The sequence below is a fragment of the Uloborus diversus genome, chromosome 6 (genome assembly GCF_026930045.1).
Source record: "Uloborus diversus isolate 005 chromosome 6, Udiv.v.3.1, whole genome shotgun sequence".
Classification (NCBI taxonomy): Eukaryota; Metazoa; Arthropoda; class Arachnida; order Araneae; family Uloboridae; genus Uloborus; species Uloborus diversus.
This window is the reverse complement of record NC_072736.1, coordinates 58,033,642-58,053,419: the sequence shown is the minus strand read 5'-3', so window position 1 is coordinate 58,053,419 and position 19,778 is coordinate 58,033,642. Positions and strand designations below refer to the sequence as shown.

Here is a 19,778-nt window from a genome sequence, read left to right as displayed (position 1 = left end):
GGTACATACAAAGTTCAAGTGTTTTCGATAGTAATTATTTTTAAAATATTAAAAAGCTTTTTGATGTTTACTTTTATAGGTAATGCAAAAAACATTCAGATATATTCTAATCAGATTCTTGTGGACAAAAGATTGAAACGAAAGAATGACGTTTCAAGGACAGGGGCCGAAGGTTAGCTTAAAAGCAGAAGGGCAAGGGTGCACTTCTGAAAAATCTTGGGGGAAACCTTTCTCTTTTCCTTTCAATGTTTCCAAACATATTATAAGATTATATTTTTAAAATTTCAATGTCGGAAAATTTCGAATTAGAGTTGCCAGATTCCCTATAGTAACGAAATGGAGTTTAAAATTGGATCATGTATACTTCAGTTTTTAAATGCTTCCAAATGAAATCACTGACCCTCCTATTCTCTCAAACGTGACCAAAGTTAGTTTTTCTTTTTTTTAAGAGTTCAAACTTTAAACGTTTTTGTAGAGAACTGCCTATGCTGTCCATTAATTTCATTAAAGGTAGCCTAAAATAGCATTTCTAAAACTTCCCATTTCGGAGAATTTCTTCGACAAGCCCCCGACATTCTATTGTAAACAATGATAGGCTAAAATGGATTTCAATTTTGAAAAAAAAAAAAAAATAATAATGATAATAATAATAAAACAAAATTGTGGAGGAACCCCTAGTTTTCCCTCTCCTTTAACGCTACCGAAAATTTTAAAATTGTGTTTTTTGACATCAACTTTGAAAATATCGCTTGGAAGGGAACTAAAACATTGTGTCCCGATTCTTTTCTTAGACCTATATAGATCAACCAATTTTAAAAAAATTCCGGGGGGATTTACCTGGTTCCTCATCTCTTTCCTCGTGTCCTTCCTATGTTGTCGGTATAGAAGCCTTATGATGTGCCTTTTCAGGCTTATAACCATAAGTATCCTTTCAAGGCACATAAAAAATGTGTCAGTTTTAGCTATATTTTACGTTTCACAATTTTCTACTTTAGAACTTTAAATCTTGCTTTAGGAACTTAAAGAAAAATAGGAACTAGTGATAGTTTAATGTCTTTGCTCTACTAATTTACAGAAGTGGGCCAAAATCAGCTAGTCCGCCCCTGTGTGTGTGTGTGTGTGTATATATATATATATATATATATATATATATATATATATATATATATATATATATATATATAGATAGATAGATAGATAGATAGATAGATAGATAGATAGATAGATAGATAGGTATATACATAAAAAACTTGAAGGAAGATGGATAAAAGTGGCAGTTTCTAGATTCGCCCCAGCTCAGAAAAATAAAAATCTGGCACTACAAGAACTTTTGTAATGAAATCATCACCATCATTTCGAAAAGAAAAAAAAAATCCTTGAGCATGATTTAGAACACTTACCAATGGCAAGACGAAATCTTTGTCTCCCGGTAGCGAACTTTGGGTCTTTGTCTTCGTATTCATCGCAATCACAATTGCAAATTCAAGCAGACTAAAGAAGACGAAAGCGACACAGGAAGAGAGCCAGATGTTCATTGCCACGATGTACGACACATTAGGCATGGATGCCTGATACTGTTTGGTGATGATGGTCAAGAGGCTCGTGACCCCAAGAGTGACCCTCGCTGGCACGGCTTCCGGAGGAATCCAGAAGGTCAGCATAGACATGATGACAATGAGGACGGTAGGGATGTAGATGTTGATAAGGTAGTAACCACCTCTACGGTGAAGCAGAATCGTTTTCTCCAAGCAGGACATGTTGTTGTCTGGAAGAGTTAACTATGTGTGAGCTATTTTCTACTTGAGGATTGTCCGTAAATGATGTCACATTTTATTTGAACATAGTTAACCTCCTTCTCACCCTTTGTTACAAAGTGTCACACTTTACCTTCATCACCCTACATTCAGAGCGTGCACGGGGGGGGGGGGGACACCTGTTGGCTCGGGCCCGAGCATGAAGGGGCGCAATATTTTAAAAACTAGGCGTGAAATATATAATGGTGAACATTATGGAGGGGGCCCCAGAAAAGCCATTTGTGACGGGCCCCCAAAATTTCTGTATACGCCCCAGCCTACATTACATAAACAAATTATTATATATCAAAAAAAAAAAAAAAAAAATGCTTCGATAAAAATGCGTGATGTCACACTTCTTGATACCACCCAATCCCTCTTCTTGTCAGAAACTCACATTTTTACGAACACTCTCCAGAGGCGGATTTAGGACCGAGTTCCTGGGGGGGCAGGATTTTTTTTTGGAGCAACATTTTTAATTGCCCCCCCCCTCCCTCCCTTGTTTTTGTCTGTTTTCTGTAATGCATAAGGCCATTCTTTACTTTTTTATGTGTTGTTTTCATTACTGTGTGCAATCATGCTGTTCTTTTTGAATTGACCTTAAAAGAGAAGGGGCTGGTATTAAGAGAGTGACGCAGTGCTCCCTTTTAAGTGGGATGTAGAATACCTCCAATTTTAGGGGGCCCGGGGGTTATTCCCCCGGAGGAAATTATGCAAAATGGATATAAAATTCTGCATTTTGAAGTCTTATAAATGTTAATTGGAAATAATAGGCAAATAATTTTTATTTAAAGTTTTACGCTTTAAAAGTGCTTTGTGATGCAAGTTAATACTTTAAAAGAAATGGTGCACAGATTTAGAGAATAGGTATCAAGAGAGTAACATACTACCCATTTGAACAATTCTTAATCTATACACTTGATAAGAAATAAAATTGAAGCACACTTTGCTTCGGAGTTTCAAAGGTTGTCTAATTATTTTCAAGGTTTGGTTGGTTAGATTGGGTTTTTGGCTCAAGAGTCCTAGTAGGTTATACTGCGCCAATTCTTTTCATGGATTTTAGAACCTATCAATAATTTACTCTTTTCAGTCTCTGAAATTGAGTAGTAGATTATACAGTTGTAACAGTATTGTTCAAACTTTGTAAGAAACATCTATTTTAAGTTTAAAAGAAAAAATAAACTTTAGATTTCTCATTACAACAACATTTTTTATTAAAAGTAGTGCAGAAAACGAAAGGGAATAGGGGTAGTGTATCATTTTTTCCCCCCGGACTAAACAGATTAACAATATGCAGTAGAAGTAAGATAAAAGCAATCAATACAAAAGAATTTCCAAAATTTTGCATTCGGGATTAAATAAATAGCAAGATATGAAGCATGTGAGTCACAAAGATTTATTTCAAGTAATATATTACAAACGTGAGAACTATGATTTTTACATTTTAGATGCAAGATGTAGCAAGGAGCTGAATTTGACATATTTTGGCATTCCTCCCCTACAATTTGTTAAAAATTTTAAAATTTAAGGTTTGTAGCCACACGTTTCCAAATATTCAAGGTTTTCAAGTACTTGAAAAGGAAATTAGTTTTTCAAGCACTTTCCATTTTATTTAAGGAACTAGGGAGTTAGGGGCCCACTTCAAAGCAGGGGCCTAATCGGCCCTGCATGTAATTCACTCTTACCTGCAGATTTTTGTTTGATTTTTTGTAATTTTAACGAAAATTCGTAAGTTTTTATGGTTAAAGGATTTTTACAATTTTACCAATCTGTGTAAGGTTTTTATCAATTTTTATCAAATTTCAGCAAATTTTTCCATAACTTTTGATGATTGAATTACTCAGGTTTCAGTAATGACAATAACTGCACTGTTAAAAATTCAGGAAGATTTTCTGGTAATTGTTACTGTAAAATGGCGGGCTAACGCATCGCTGATTTTTACGGTAATTTTTACCGGAGAAATAAGCGATCCCAGCGCCAATTGGTTGCTGCGGCCTACCAAGGAAACCGTAAAATTTTACAGTAACATTTGATTTTTACGATAATAGTTACTGGCAACATGGATGCCAGTAACAATTACCGTAAATTTTCCGGAAAATTTTTAACAGTGTGTCTCATTTAGACTTAGATGATTATGACTTACCTTAATTTTTAAACAGTATTTAGAAAGTAAGTAAAATGGTACTTTCCCTCTCAGTAAAAAGATTCAATTAATCAGAACGCTCAGATAACTGAATTTTATTCAGTTTACGATAGTATTTACTTTTCTTTCTCAAAAAAAAAAAAAAAAAAAGACGAGCCGAAAATTTTCGAAGAACATGAAGTACAGTTTCTAACTATTAGTTCCATATACAAGTTTTTTCCTTTAAAAAATAAAGAAAACAGTTATAAAAACATTTCATCAGGTAATAATGCGATCTTTCAAAAATTGTGTAAAACTTGCGTGCCGGAAATATATCTCCCTCACTTTTTCTTTTATTCAGACGTTTTCCTTACAATGTATGATTTTGGAAAATCAGAAATTTAGTTTTAAACTGCTAGGGATTGGAGATTCGTACTTTTCCCCCTAAGAAAGCAACGCATTGTTTACAGTGATTTTACGTTCTGTTTGTTCAATGGTTGGACAATTTTTCCAGTTTTTTGTTTCATTGTTAAATACATTCGTTGAGTATGGTGTTAACTGTTACATTTGATGGTATTTTGCTGTACTAAAACCTTTTAGCTATCTACTTCGTTTGCAATCATACATTTCAAATCAGCCAATTTGATTTGAACGTGTGAATCCAGAAGGTTCTTCAAAATCTTCAGTCTGTAACAACCCAAAATATCTAGTTTTTGAAATCACGCAAATTGAAAATAAACATTCTGAAAACAGAGAAAACAAATTGTAACGAGTAGATCGTTCTGTTAGCGCGAATTCAGCTGAAAGCATAGCTCGTTTAGCCTATATTTTCATTCATATACTTGCCCAAATGGTTTTCAGTCCAAAATAGTGAATTTAGACCAATTTTCAGTACCCCAGTGACAGCTGTACTATCCACTATATTATTAAAATCTGTTCGCGTCCGTCTGTCTGTCTGTCTGTCTGTCTGTCTGAAGATCGATCTTCTCAAGAACCGCTGCGAATCGAGAGTCGAACGAGATACCGATCAATTCGTAATTTTCCAAAGAAAACAATAGGACTAATCTCGTAATTGTACGACTTTAATTAGCGAAGATATTAATTAAAACGTTAATTAGCATAACGTTATTCAGGAATTCTTATTTCTTTCCTGTTGCCATTTTGCATATGGGTGAGCAAATAAAATTCTAAAAATTGTTTTAAAAGAGATTTTTTTGGCTGCTGTCCAAATCTTGAAACAACATTTCCATCTAGAATTTCATTTGAAATTAGTTTAAAATTGGTTGCTCTATTCGAACATATTCTTATTATCGTCTGTCCTTTATTTAATTTTTTACATTCAACGTTCTTAACTCTTTTCAGCATATGAAAAATGTTTCTTTAATAACGTTTATTGATTGTAGCGTAAGTTTATCATTCACCAGCCTTATATTTTGGTATATTTAGGATGTGCGACTAATTATGTTTATTTTGTTGGACTTTTTTCCGTCACATGGGTGAGTTTTCGAATTGTAATAAATCTCTTTTTCCTTCCTGTTTCGATTTTTGCAATACAGTTTGTATCGTTAAAAGAACACGTTAAATTAAGATTGTTTGGATTTCTTTAAGTGAAACAGAGTTGAACAAAAAAGATTGTTTTTAAGGATTTTAACTAAAGCTTAATTGGAATCTGATGGCTTGATATTAAATTAATGCTTATTGGTATTTAATAAGTCTTGGTGCTTTAGTTTCACCTAATCAACAAAAAAGTGTGTGTCATTTTATGTAAAAAGCTGATTGTAATTGCACATAAATATTTCAGATATATTCTATCAGATTTAATTCAGTTTAAAGTGAGCACATATTATAGTTGAGAATGCATATATTTTCATCTTTTGTGCTAATTGAAAATACTCATAACTTGTATTATTGATAAATATGATTAACGTTAAAGAGGTTTTTGCCAAAAATATGCTCTACTGGTGTTTTGCAAACCTTGCATTACGCGTAATTATTTACTCCTTAGCGCTTTAGAAACTGATGTCAGAATAATACAAAAACATCAATTGAACAGCTCTTTCATTTTTTAAGTAGCCCGTGCAACGCCGGGCACGCAGGCTAGTTTGTATTTAATGTTCGTTTTTTTTCTTTTTCTTTTCTCCTTTCAGAAAAGGACATTCGCTATTCTCTTCATTTTCATTGAACTATTCAGAAAAGAAAAAATCATGATTTTTTAAAAAAAAGATTTTGGAAGATAAGTTGTTACTATATAAAGTCCTTCCAAAACTGGGAGCATCGCCCCTTTGCCCCTCCCCCTATAAATCCACCCATGCTCTTCTAAACGATTCAAAAACGATTTTTTTTTTTTTCATTTTTGGAAGATGTGTTGCTACTAAATAAAGTCCTCCCAAAACTGGGGGGGCATTGCCCCCCTCTGCCCTCCCACAAATAAGCCCACGACACTCTCCCTCAAATGGTGACATCATTTGTGGACGATCCCTTTTGTATGATTTTTTGACGTGGCCATTCATTAAAGCATCGATGCCCTTCATTAGAATATACTGTTTGACCATCGATTAGATGGAAAGGCTAATATCCGGTTTATAGGCGGAAACGGACGTATCTATTAGTTTATAGGGGTGTTAGTTGGTTTGTGACAGATGTGCACTTTTGCCTCTCTATTATTTAGCCTTAGTTTTGTAAAAATGAAAATTTGCTCTATCAGCAACATTTTTTTTAAATCTAAAGTGTATCCGAGCTATATTCTCTCGGCAAAAATTAATTGATTTATTTATTCACAACAAAGTTTTGAGCTTATCATTTTGCTTTTACGTTCCTGAACGAAAATATTTGTTTTTTCCATGGTAAGTATTTTTGTTTTCCCTTATTTTATTTTAGAGAATGCAATAAATGAATAAGGCACTAGTGACATTATAAAACGCGTGCATCAAAATCACATCGTTATTTTCCTTTCTCCCCTGCTAGATTCATTCAGATGGAATAGTCTTTACTTGGCAGATTGCCAAATTACATACAATCCACGGTCAAAGAGTAATTATAAATTTTAAATTTGGAGGAATTACTTAATTAAGATGAAGGAGTAATTTCAACGTACAACGGAAATGGTGCACGTTCTACGACACCTCGTAATGTACTAAGTGATGCCTTTAACCAGAACTTGCAAATGGAAAATAAACCTTTCCGTATAAATTTTTATCAAATTGTTCTGTTTCATCTTATTTTGCAAATGTATTAATTAAATGATATTATATTGCTGAAATTTAATTCGTTGCAATAATTGCAACGATTATAAAACAAAATTTTGAAACTTTTTTGCGGAACTCCAAGATTTTTTGAGTATTTGTCTACCTCTGATTAAATAGACAATTTGTCTACACATTAATTTATTTTTCTTTGCGATTATTCACATTTGATACTTTAAGATCAACAAAACTAAATTGTCATTATCCATGCAAAACAGTAAAATCGTTTTATTATGCATTCTAAATAAAATTGCAGGATAAGGTGAGTGCGCCGCGCCAAATACTGCTACCTTAAGATTCATATCCTAATATCTCGCTCATTTATTATTCAGCTGGCGGCAAATTTTTCATTCATCACATAACCCATAAAAAATAAGGAAAAATAATTCCATGCGAAAATTCAAGTTTCAGTTATGTTTTTCAGCTGAAGCAAAGAAAAGAGGTTAGACCTATTAGGAATATGGTTCTCGAAATACGACCAACTCTGAAAGATTATAAAAGAGTAGTATAAAACTGAAAAAGAAATTGAAGAAATCTTTGTGGTCAATAGAAAAACATATCAAACCACATAATATCAACTCAAAAACATTTCAAAATTACTTCAGTCAACAGAAGAAAAATCAATTCTCGCATTTAAAGCACAGATAAATCGTTATTTTCTGTTTTTGGGTCGCTCCTGCGCGCAGTTCGTGCATATGTGTGCAGCATATGCAGCACAGAATCATATCTTTCACCCGATCCTCCAGTGTCCTAATAAGGACACAGTTGTCCTAAAGGCTAACCATGACCTTATAGAGCAAAAATCTATTTTTCTAGGTCATCAAATCTCAGAAAAAAATGACGGTACGCAATGACATTTTTCTTTTTGAATTCACAAACTACATAAATTTGGATTTCTAGAACTGTTAACTATTTTTTTACGCTAGTAGACTAGTGAAATATAAAGAAGCGAAATTTACTGTAAAATAAGATCAAGTAGCCTTGACGTACTGTACGAGCACTCTTCAATATACACATTGTTGCCTGATAATAACAAACTACTTGTTGATAACGCTTTATCATCGGTTAGGCTTTCTGCTAACGATGATGTCACGATCTAGCGAATTTATACTATATCAAAAAATATTGGGATGGCCAAATTGGTTAATATGGCCTTATTTGACGGACCCACCTTCATACTTTCTGATTTTTGCGAACATATGGCATTGAAAAAGTACTCACTTGCGTTGGATAACAAAATGCATTCCTTCATTTCTACGTTGATGATTTTGAATTGTTGCAAGCTGGAAAACTGTTTCAGTTTGTTGCTGGGAGAGTTCCATCGAAGTATCACTTGTTTGGAGTTGAAGATGGCTGCATATTAGAAACCAGGAGAAATCAAGAAAATTTAATTTAAAAATTGTTAGTAAATGTATTTATTATAGTTTCTTGTTGAAGGTGTTCATGAAAAAATATATTTTGGAAAATATTTTTTACTCTGATTAATCGACAAAATTTGGCCTATTATTAATAATAGGCAAAGTGGCCGATTAATCGGCGCACCCCTAGTGGGAAACAAAGGGATGTTAATGGACGTTTCGAATTTTTGAGTCAAAATTCGTTTAAAGTTGGTTCTAGGTAAGTTTCCGTTGATTTTTTTTTTTTTAATCATGCAGCGCAACAATCCATACCAAGCCAACTAGTACTAGTTCGTGTCCAAATACAAAGGAGAGGTTCATCTACCATTTGTCGTGGTTATCTCCGAATTCTTAATTTTGGCAACTACATCCTTTTGCTTCTTACCGTCTCCATATGTCGTAAACTAGTATAGTCAATTAAAATATTTTACCTTAAGTTAATTTTATTTCATTACCAAATGAATCTTAGTTTTGGAATGGGGACACTGAGACAGAGAAAACAGTGAGACAACAGCAACTTATTTTCTGTTTAGATATTTCCAGCCGGGCAAAACATTTGAAAAGTCAAGTACTATGAACAACAATAATACAAGATAAACTGATGACCTCCTCCTTTCAGAACTCGGTTAACATGAGGTTGCTTTCAAATCTGATATAAGAGAAATAGTTATGTCATCCTAGTTTGACCCTATCGAACTAAAATACCAGCATTGTGTATAGCATTGTTTCCAAACTCTTAGACAAACTTTGCTTATTAATCTCATACTAGCCTATTATTTAACGTTCATTCTAGCGGTAGAATTTTTGTTTGTTTTTATTGCTTGAAAATGATATCAATACAGTTTATATATTGCTATAAGGGGACAGTGAGACACCATAAATTCGTGTCTTACTGTTTCCATGGGACTTTTATATTAAAAGGGGAAAAAATATACATTAAATTAATTTTAATTCCAACTAGTTTGTTAAGGTAAATAATATCAAGAGAAGTTTTAAATTCCAACACCGACAAAATATTGATGTTTGAATGGAATTACGAGTATTATAGCTAAATAATATTGAACTATTAGATAAATTTCTATTAAGTTCTATTTCGTACTTTTTCTATTTAAATTAAGTTTTCTAACTTAAATAGAATATCTCACTTAAAATAATTTCATTGCAATACGTTAAGTAGAATAATATTTATCAACATTTCAAAATGCTAACGATAAAAAAAAAAAAAAAAAAAAAAAAAAAAACAGAAGTCAGACAAGCTTATTTGGAGATTTTACGAAACAGACATCAAAGGAGCTGTTTTACTTGTAATTGGCAGAGGTGGCAGTGAACGCATTCCATCCTCCCCTTAAATGCTAAGATCACTACAAGATCATCACAAGATGACACTGTAAAAACCAATTTATTAAACTAGAATCTTTAAAATGATTCCATCTCAGTCCCGAGCAGATAAGCGTGTGTCCAAAAAGCAAAGCTACAAAAACAAATCATTGCCAGAGGTTGTCGTAAAGGGAAACTATGATCTCAACAGATATTTTTGGACGAGTCATCAGATATTTTTGGACGAGTCATCAGATGGAAACTTCTACAGTTCAGATGGAGATCAAGATCATTTAGTTCCATTTGGAGAAACCAAGAAGCTTGAGAAAAATGGTTTTGTTCTTGTAGAATTTACAGCAAAAGAAAAATAATACTTGCTTTTTATGTTGGGAAAGTGTATAGGCTGTAAGTATAGTGTAGCAAGTGTAGACGCTTCAAATAATATTAAATTACATTTATCAACCGCAGTCAAAATTTTCTGGAAATTTCGCCTTGTCTTCTGTACCAGATGTCACTACTGTGCGTCAAGAAGACATAAAGGTTATTTAACACCAAAGGCAGTAATTTATGTCAGAATGAATCCGCAACAATCATTCCTAGTTTTTTAGGAAAATTTAGATTCTTTGAAAGGTCGCTAATTGGAAAGATAAGTGTATGATTGTTCTGTTTCTTCTTAATGTGTCTCACTGTTTCCTCTTACTCGAGAAACAGTGTGATAAAATTGCATTTCGTTTTTACATTATTTTCCGTTTGTATGAACTCGTACTTTTTCTAGACCCTTTTTTATAATACTTATTAATGAGATAAATAATGCACCATTTGAAAAAAAAATTCATGTGTTTCTTAATGATAAAATTCGTAGTTGAATTTTCGTGTCTCACTGTTACCGTTCTTCCCCTACGCCTCGTACATTGCATGCTAAAGAGAAGAATAGTTAGCCTGTCAGCTAAGACAAGAAACGAAAATGCTACTAACCTGAAGACAATTTTATTCCACACTTCTGTTCGTCGTGAGGATATAGTTTCAAGTCCATTTCGCATATCAGCTTTACCACTATCCTGACGATGGGAATAGGTTTATGTAATGAACGACAAGGAAATGTTTCTGAAAGGAGTCTTTGATTGCGTTCGCATACCTCGACCGGTAGCTAACGGTCGGTTGATCACATGACAGCTAATGACGTCAGCGGTTACTAACCGGTTGTTCACCATCAATGCTTCATCGAACGCTTTTGGTTGATCATCTGTTACTTTCGCAAACGAATAACACGCAGGTGAAAAATACTTATCAGGGGCGTAGCTAAGGGGGGGGGGGTTTGGGGACAAACCCCCCCCCCCGAAACGTTAGTCTCAAAAAAAAAAAAAGAGAAAAAGAAGAGAGAAGAGAAAGAAAAAAAAAGAAAAGGAAAAAATTCCAAGCGATTATATATATATATATATATAAAAGAAGTAACCCCCCCCCGAAAGTCGGGTCTAGCTACGCCACTGATACTTATTATTGGTCAAAAATGTCGCGTGGTTCAATCAACCCATCAACCAGCTTAAATTGTGGTCAACCGGTTAGGCTAGAGCCGCTATATAGATATATGGGCCTTAGGTTAGGCTAATAGAAAGATATCGGCAGCAACCAGTTGACCGGTAGCTCTCATAGAACGCTGCGGTTAGTCACCAGTCGGCCAGTTGAGGTATAAGAACGCAACCTTTATCTCCTTGTACAATGAATTTATTTTTGTAGTCAGCAGTAAGAGGTTTCCTAACCTGCAGAAGTAGAAGACGTTGCTCTGCTTAGTCAGCCAGAAGAAACTGCTGGGCGTGATGATTTCATCCACTTTGCCGTCGACAGAATTGACGAAGTAGAGCATAGGATTCCACAATTTCTTTTTCCACATAGAGTCTAGGACCTGATAAGCGCCTGGTGCCCATGGAGGATAATTGAGTCGTTTATCGTTCCAACTCTGCCACAGTTCGGTGATCACCGAAAATGACTGCAGGAAGAAGACGACACATAACTAAGTTGTTACACATTTTAAAATATGCATCACTGTTAGAGAAATATCCTGAAATTTTACGGTAGAAGTTACTGACATCCATGTTGCCAGTAACTTTAACCGTAAAATCCTATTTTACCGTAAAATTTTACGGGAGAATAACTGAGAGTTAAAAAACACAAAATGCGAGCAGTAGGTTCGAACTCGGGACTTTCGTAATGACAGGCAGCTTTGCTGCCCACCATACCTGTTGGCACACATCAAACGAGAGGAAGTACGGTTTTATTTGTTTCGCATTGTAAGTCACGTGGCGTATCAAATGACGCTGCAATCGTTTATTTTTCTTTTCCGTGCAATTTATTGTAAATGTTTTCTTTAATGTAAACGCTCTTATGGTAAATATAACTGTAAAAATTTTACAGTTATATTTACCATAAAAGTTTCCTGAATTTTTAAATGATAGTTCCTGGAAGAAACAGTTACTTAGCCACCATTTCGGTAGAAGATTCCAAAAGCGTTATTTTGATGAAAATTCGCGGGCTTAGTATGTGTTATGATACAGTTGTGATTTGCCCTTAGTAAACTTACATACAAAGAGCAAAAAATTGAACCTAAATTAATTTGTCTTTTCACCCGGGGCGGACTGGCCCACTGGGCCGCGGACCAATGTGCGCTCAAGCCTAAACAACTTTTTTTTTTTAATTTCTAATGCAACTTCCTTTTTTTTTTTTTTTTTGCTCTTAACAAACCTGTGCAACTTCTCTTCACTTTTTTTTTCTTTTCTTTAAGAGCCATTGTCTGTAAGGATCAGGCAGGTTGTGATTGTTGACATTTTTAATTTTTCTTATTTTCACATATGTTGTTCCTTATTATGAATGTTTGTGCAAAATATGAGCTTTGTCTGCCTTACCGTTTTTGGGAAAATAAATTTTTAAATTTAAGGGGCATGGCAAAATTTTGCGTGTTTTCCAAATTTGCAGATTTTAAAGTTCTTGTTGCTTTCAGCGCCGCTATAATGACATAGATTTTTGAATTCTATACTATTATATGGTCTTCTTAGATACTATTACAGCTGTCAAATCGTTGTCACTACGAGGGCGACGGCCACAAACTCCGTTTAAAAATGACCGAAAATGAATGTTTTTACTACATTTAATGCCAATTTTCTCAAAGCGCCTTCATGATGACACCAACGTTTTTACATAAATTCCTAGCTACACTTGCATGCATCAAAAATATGCAATAAAATTGGTGTCGCTATAAGGAAGCCAGAAGATATTGGAATTTTTATGTGATAAATTTCACAAAAATGCAAATGTTTAAAATCTAACTACTACTCTCGCCCTCATAGCAGATATCCGAAACTAATTAAGTTTGATAACCAACATGTTCGTCTAACATATGAAATAAAAAAAAATTGGTGTCACTCCTATTACTTTTGGAAATATAATCATTCGAAATTAGTATGTTATGGAGTTATTTTAAAAAAGACTTTTCTAATTCGAATGGCTTTTTGCACGGTTTGTTTTAAACTTTAATATAAAATTACAGTAATGACACCTAAAATAATATGTTTCTAATGCTTTTTATAAAAAAAAAGCTTGATAAAAAGCATTAGAAACACAGTAAATCGATATAGGTACAGATGGACGTATTGTGTAATGTGCATTATGGCTAAAATAGTCGTACTAATATTCATATTTTTTCAATCATACTAATTTTTCTCTGTTATTTATCTTAAAAATGCAACTATTTATAACATATTGTCTTAAATAGTGATGAACATAATGTATTATATAGCGAGCATTCAGAATCTGAAACATAGTTTGAGGATGACGTAGACTAAAACAAAGAAAACATAAAAAATCAAATCACCCAGTTTCGGAAAGATGGTCATTTATTTTTGATATCTGGTAATTTTGTAGCACTAAAGCTTGGGAAAACATGGTATCCCGGAGAAATAGTAGAAGTTGACCATTTGCAAGTAAAGGTCAAATGCATGGCAAAAAGGTTCGGAATAAATAAATTTATTTGACATTAAAAAAAGGCGAGTATTGGTATGATAATCTAAACATATTATGCACAACAGATCCACCTGGTACCTATATCAAAACGAGCATTTTCTATTCAAGATAAAGACGCTCTTACTGCCCAAAGCTGTATCTGTTTAACGTTGCTTCTTTGTAATAAATTAAAAATAAATATGGTCAAAACACTATCTGGGTGTGATAAGATTAAATTAACAAAATACATAAATAAACAAATAAAATAAATTTAAAAAAATAATAATAAATTAAAAAAATGCATCACAACGTACTAACTTTGAATGATTATATTTCCAAAAGTAGTAGGAGTTACACTAATTTTATTAGTTCAAATGTTAGACAAACGTGTTGGTTATCAAACTTAATTAGTTTCAGATCTCTGCTATGAGGGGGCTAGTTGTATTCAGATTAGCAAATGGTCAACTTCTACTATTTATCCGGGATACCATGTTTTCTCAAGCTTTAGTGCTACAAAATTACCAGATATCAATAAGAAATGACCATCTTTCTGAAACTGAGTGATTTGATTTTTTATGTTTTAGTCTACGTCATCCTCAAATTGTGTTTCAGATTCTGAATGCTCGCTATATAATACATTATGTTCATCACTATTTAAGACATTATGTTATAAATAGTTGCATTTTTAATATAAATAACAGATAAAAAATTGGTATGGTTGAAAAAATATGAATATTAGTACGACTATTTTAGCCATAATGCACATTACACAATACGTCTATCTGTACCTATATCGATTTACTGTGTTTCTAATGCTTTTTATCAAGTTTTTTTTTATAAAAAGCATTAGAAACATATTAGTTTAGGTGTCATTACTGTAATGTTATATTTAAGTTTAAAACAAACCGTGCAAAAAGCTATTCAAATTAGAAAAGTCTTTTTTTAAATAATTCCATAACATAATGATTTCGAATGATTATATTTCCGAAAGTAATAGGAGTGACACCGATTTTTTTAGTTCATATGTTAGACGAACATGTTGGTTATCAAACTTAATTAGTTTCAGATCTCTGCTATGAGGGCAATAGTAGTAGTTAGATTTTAAACATTTGCATTTTTGTGAAATATGTCACATAAAAATTCCAATATCTTCTGGCGCCCTTATAGTGACACCAATTTTATTACATATTTTTGATGCATGCAAGTGTAGCTAGGAATTTATGTAAAAACGTTGGTGTCATCATGAAGGCGCTTTGAGAAAATTGGCGTTAAATGTAGTAAAAACATTCATTTTCGGTCATTTTTAAACGGAGTTTGTGGCCGTCGCCCTCGTAGTGACACCGATTTGACAGCTGTAATAGTATCTAAGAAGACCATATAATAGTATAGAATTTAAAAATCTATGTCATTATTGCGGCGCTTAAAGCAACAAGAACTTTTAAATCTGCACGCAAATATGGAAAACACGCAAAAATTTGCCATGCCCCTTAAATTTAAAAATTTAATTTCCCAAAAACGGTAAGGCAGACAAAGCTCATATTTTGCACAAATATTACATTCATGATAAGGAACAATATATGTGAAAACAAGAAAAATTAAAAATGTCAACAATCACAAATGCCGTAAACTGCCTGATTCTTACACACAATGGCTCTTAAACCCGTAAACCTGAGTAACATCGAGTTTTTGAGCAATCACGATTGCTTATTGTTCTCATTTGACCGTTTTTGGTGTCCGTGCCTTTTTCAACTTGGACCAGAAGCCTTTGCAGCACCACCGCCCACCGTCCTCTGCTGGCGGCGCGGCGCGGCTGCTCCGGTTTTGAGCTATCCGCTTCTCCTGGTCGGAGGCGTCCATGTCCTACACACACGCACGTTCACACACATACACACACACGACTTCACACACATACACAAACACGACTTCACACACATACACACACACGACTTCACACACATACACACACACGACTTCACACACATACACACACACACGCCTACGTGCATTCACACAGGTCTACGCACACACACAACTATGCACAAGTAACCGCCCAGGAGGAGAGGCAGACTTGGGGGGGGGGGACAGGAGCCGTTTCTAGAAACAATAACTCCAATGAGTAGGGTCCTGTCTCAGTTCGTGATTGCGAAAAACATAATTTGAATTCAAAATTTCAGAATTCAAATTATTTTTTTTTCCTTTTTCTTTCTTTCTTTCTCTCTCTCTCTCTCTCTTTTTTTTTTTTGTGCTCTTTGCAGGCCAAGGTTAGCGCCCTCTTTCGGGACCCAGTCCGCCCCTGAGTAGATTATCTTTCTTTCCGTCATTTATCCTCTTTGTCATTCTCATTTTTTCACTTAAGGCATATGTGCGTAGCGCTGGAACAGAATATTGTAACCAATACCAATCTGAGGTAAAATTGGGAATTGGAGTTATTTTGCACCAATAACAAAAACGAGAAATTTAGCTTCAGATTATCTTTTTTTTTCTTTCCATTGAACATGATATATTTGCTTTTGTTGTGATCTATGCCTTGCTTTAAACAAAAAGCTAGCACACAAACGGGCCGTAAGCATTAAACCCTATGATAACTAAATAACGAATAAATATATTTGTGCTTAAAAATTAAATGAATGAATTGCCAACGTTTTAATGCACAAAAATTGCAAATTACTGTAGGAACGTGTTTCAGGTTTACAAGAAAACCCTTTTTCAATGCAAAGAAGAGTTGAAAAGGGGGTTCCTTGTAACACCGAAACACGTTTCGGTAGTAATTTTCAATGTTTGTGCATTAAAACGTTGGCAATTCATTTATTTAAACTATGACAACTATTCCGAAAAAGTGAAGTGCGAGATTCTTCATGCAGTGATAAATAGAATGACTATTCAGGGAGCACAAAATGCTTTTTACGAGACCCCAAGGCGAGCAATCTTTTCTTTACTAATAATAAAGCTGGAAGTCTCTCTGTCAGGAGGATGTCTGTCTGTCAGGATTTCTGTGACGGGCATAGCACCTAGACCGTTCGGCCGATTTTCATGAAATTTGGCACCACAAAGTTAGTTTGCTTGGGGGTGTGCACCTCGAAGCGATTTTTCAAAAATTCGATGTGGTTCTTTTTCTACTCCAATTTTAAGAACAAAATTCTCATAAGATGAACGAGTAAATTACGAAATTCTCATTACATGGAACCGTAACATGGGCACAAGCCAATCGGCGAGATACGAAATTATCATAACGTGGAACCGTAACATGGGTACAAGCCAATTGGCGAGAAAATTCACCACACATTATTTGTAAATATACAGGCGAACCAAAAGACCTTTTAATTTTTTAATTACGGGCAAAGCCGTGCGGGTACCACTAGTAAAAAATATTTCAGTATTAAGTTGTGACTTACCATGTCAGATTCATCAATAGAGCGGATAATCAGACCACTGATGGTTATATTGACAATGACTGGTTTGCCTAAAAAAGAAGATTTCCAAATGTAATTTTTCACTTTTGAAATAAAAAGAAAGAAAAAGGTTTTGAAAATGAGCACAAAAGACTTTTTAGAGCATTTGAATGCAAAGATAAATAGAGGAGAAAAAAGTCCACGCAATATGCTTTACATTTCATGAAATAACATTCAATCTGGTATTAGTAGATGTTCTATTTAGCACTGTCGAACAATCGATGTTTACATTCAATATATTGTGTATTAGTGAATAGTATTTTGATTTTCTACGGGTGGAAAACGTGAATTTGATTCTAATAAAATAAGGTTACATTGAAATCAGGGTTCGAAAATATCATGATATTTCCGAAAATATCAAAAATCGATATTTTGATATATATCGAATATTTTGATATATATCCGATATTTTCAATCAACACAAACTAAAGTCTTCAAAATAGTAAAAGCATCCCCAAATCACTGTTTATTCTTTTATATTATTAGAACAATATGTAGATTTAAAATTAAGGTTTCATTTATTATTTATATCTAATATTTCAGTTTACATTATTATCAATTTTAACGGAGTTAATTTAGCATTAGCTGTTTCTCATTTTTCTTCTGTTAGCTGCTTTTACAGAGTTATACGATTATGAAATAAAAAATATATTCAGTTGGTGCACAATCATAAGACATTTTTCTTTTTTTTTTTTGACCAGCATTTAAAATTTAACTAGACATTTTTAATATGAATTAAAATTGTTACATTACTTATAATTTTGTGAATATAAAATAAAAAGGAATATTATAAATATTATACTACTTTCTTATGATGTATTAGTACATCATAAAAATACAGTACATAACTTTTTGGTGGTTTTTAATAATAAATGTATTATTACGATATTACTGAATAATATTCCTATGATTAATATAGTTTTTATATTGAAAATACCATAGTTGAAAAAATAAATATCGAAGGTGTCAAAATATCACGATATTTTCAAAATAAATATCGGATATATATCGTGATATATATCATGATATCTATCGACTGATATGTATCGGCGAATCCTGATTGAAATAAGTTACAAAAGGATATTCATTGCTATCATATTATGTATGAAAATAGGGGCAGATGTAGGCTTGCTAGAGCTCTGAAATGTTGACTCGAGATACCAGAATGCCCCCCCCCCCCCGTGTCGCTAGTATTCAAGGGGGTACACACCACTTGCGGATTTTTGAAGCGTTTTATAGATCAGTTTAATTTTAATAACATCAAATTGCTGCCTTAAAGCATCAGTTAGTGAGCTTTTCCACCAGAATCACTTTTTTGGCATTAATAAAGATATTTCTTGGCTTTAACATTTGAAATCGAGTTAGCGGGAAAGTTCTCAATGCTGTGAATAAATGGTTGCTAATTATGACCCTAAAACAAGGGTGATAAAAAAATGACATAAGCAGGTAAAATTTGAACATTTCACTTCCGAGACGCAAACATCCTTATATATTATTTCTGTAGCCTGTTTTTGGTTTCTACGCCAGATTTTCTTCAATTCTTGATCGATTTCTTTGATTTATGCCTTATTTTAAAGCTTGTGTTGCTGGCTACTGACGAAAAATAGACCCACGGTCAAAAAATTGTTTTTTTTTCAGCCGAAAAACCTGTTTTAAAGAACTAGAATGAGGTTTTCGGTTAAACTTATAACTTTAATTTGCGCTACGACCGACAGAGCTGAATAGCTTGATCGGCAGAGCGTTCTCTTCGTAACCAGGAGAATGCGTGTTCGGGCCCACGTCCGGACAATCTGCAACAAAAAATTAGAGAAATATCGCGCATTACATGAACACTTAGTTAAGTGTATAACAACTATGAAGAAATAGAATAAATGAGAAGGAAACGCTCCTTGCTGATATGAAAACTTGAAGTGACTTTGTGCTAAATTATTTCTGAATTGTACGGTTTTTTTCTTCTTTTTAAGCTTTGGTTCTGGTAAGAAAATTAAAGCATAATGTAAGCGAAAATATAAGTAACAGATTTAAGACTTCAGACTACAATAGAATTGTTTTTTGTTCAGAAAAAAATAATAAATCGTGTATTGAAGTATATATTCTTCTAATGAGTTTTTGACTCTTTGTACAAATAAAAAAATTACTACCTCAATTTGAAGGGTAAAATATATAATTTTTCTTCTTTTTGCAAAAAAACAAATAGCTCATCACATTTTTACTACATTCGAAAAGCTACGCTTAAAAAAGAGCATAGTTCAATTTATTTTGTATTTTAACCATGCTGTTAAATGATGAACACGTGCTGGCATCTAAGTTATAACGGTTCAAGCAGCCTGCGATAACAAATTGTAAAAAGTTTTAAGAATAAAAAAATGTTTCTTCAATATCTTATCTTATATATTACTCCTTTCTCATTTTAAAACTTATCAGGCTGGCTAATGAAGAAAAATAGACTTACGGTCGAAAAATCACGT

The 19,778-nt window shown here is 33.5% G+C and overlaps 1 protein-coding gene across 1 annotated transcript in view; it reads right to left on the bottom strand.

The window, feature by feature from the left end:
- Positions 1-19,778, bottom strand: part of LOC129224770 (glutamate-gated chloride channel alpha-like) — a 56,713-nt gene that overhangs the window by 10,840 nt on the left and 26,095 nt on the right. Inside the window, exons 2-6 of the mRNA XM_054859318.1 lie at positions 17,254-17,321; positions 11,629-11,855; positions 10,847-10,929; positions 8,379-8,510; positions 1,401-1,765 (exon numbers count right to left, since the gene is read on the bottom strand). Coding sequence (XP_054715293.1) covers positions 1,401-1,765; positions 8,379-8,510; positions 10,847-10,929; positions 11,629-11,855; positions 17,254-17,321 — 875 coding nt within the window. The remainder of the gene's footprint in view (positions 1-1,400; positions 1,766-8,378; positions 8,511-10,846; positions 10,930-11,628; positions 11,856-17,253; positions 17,322-19,778) is intronic.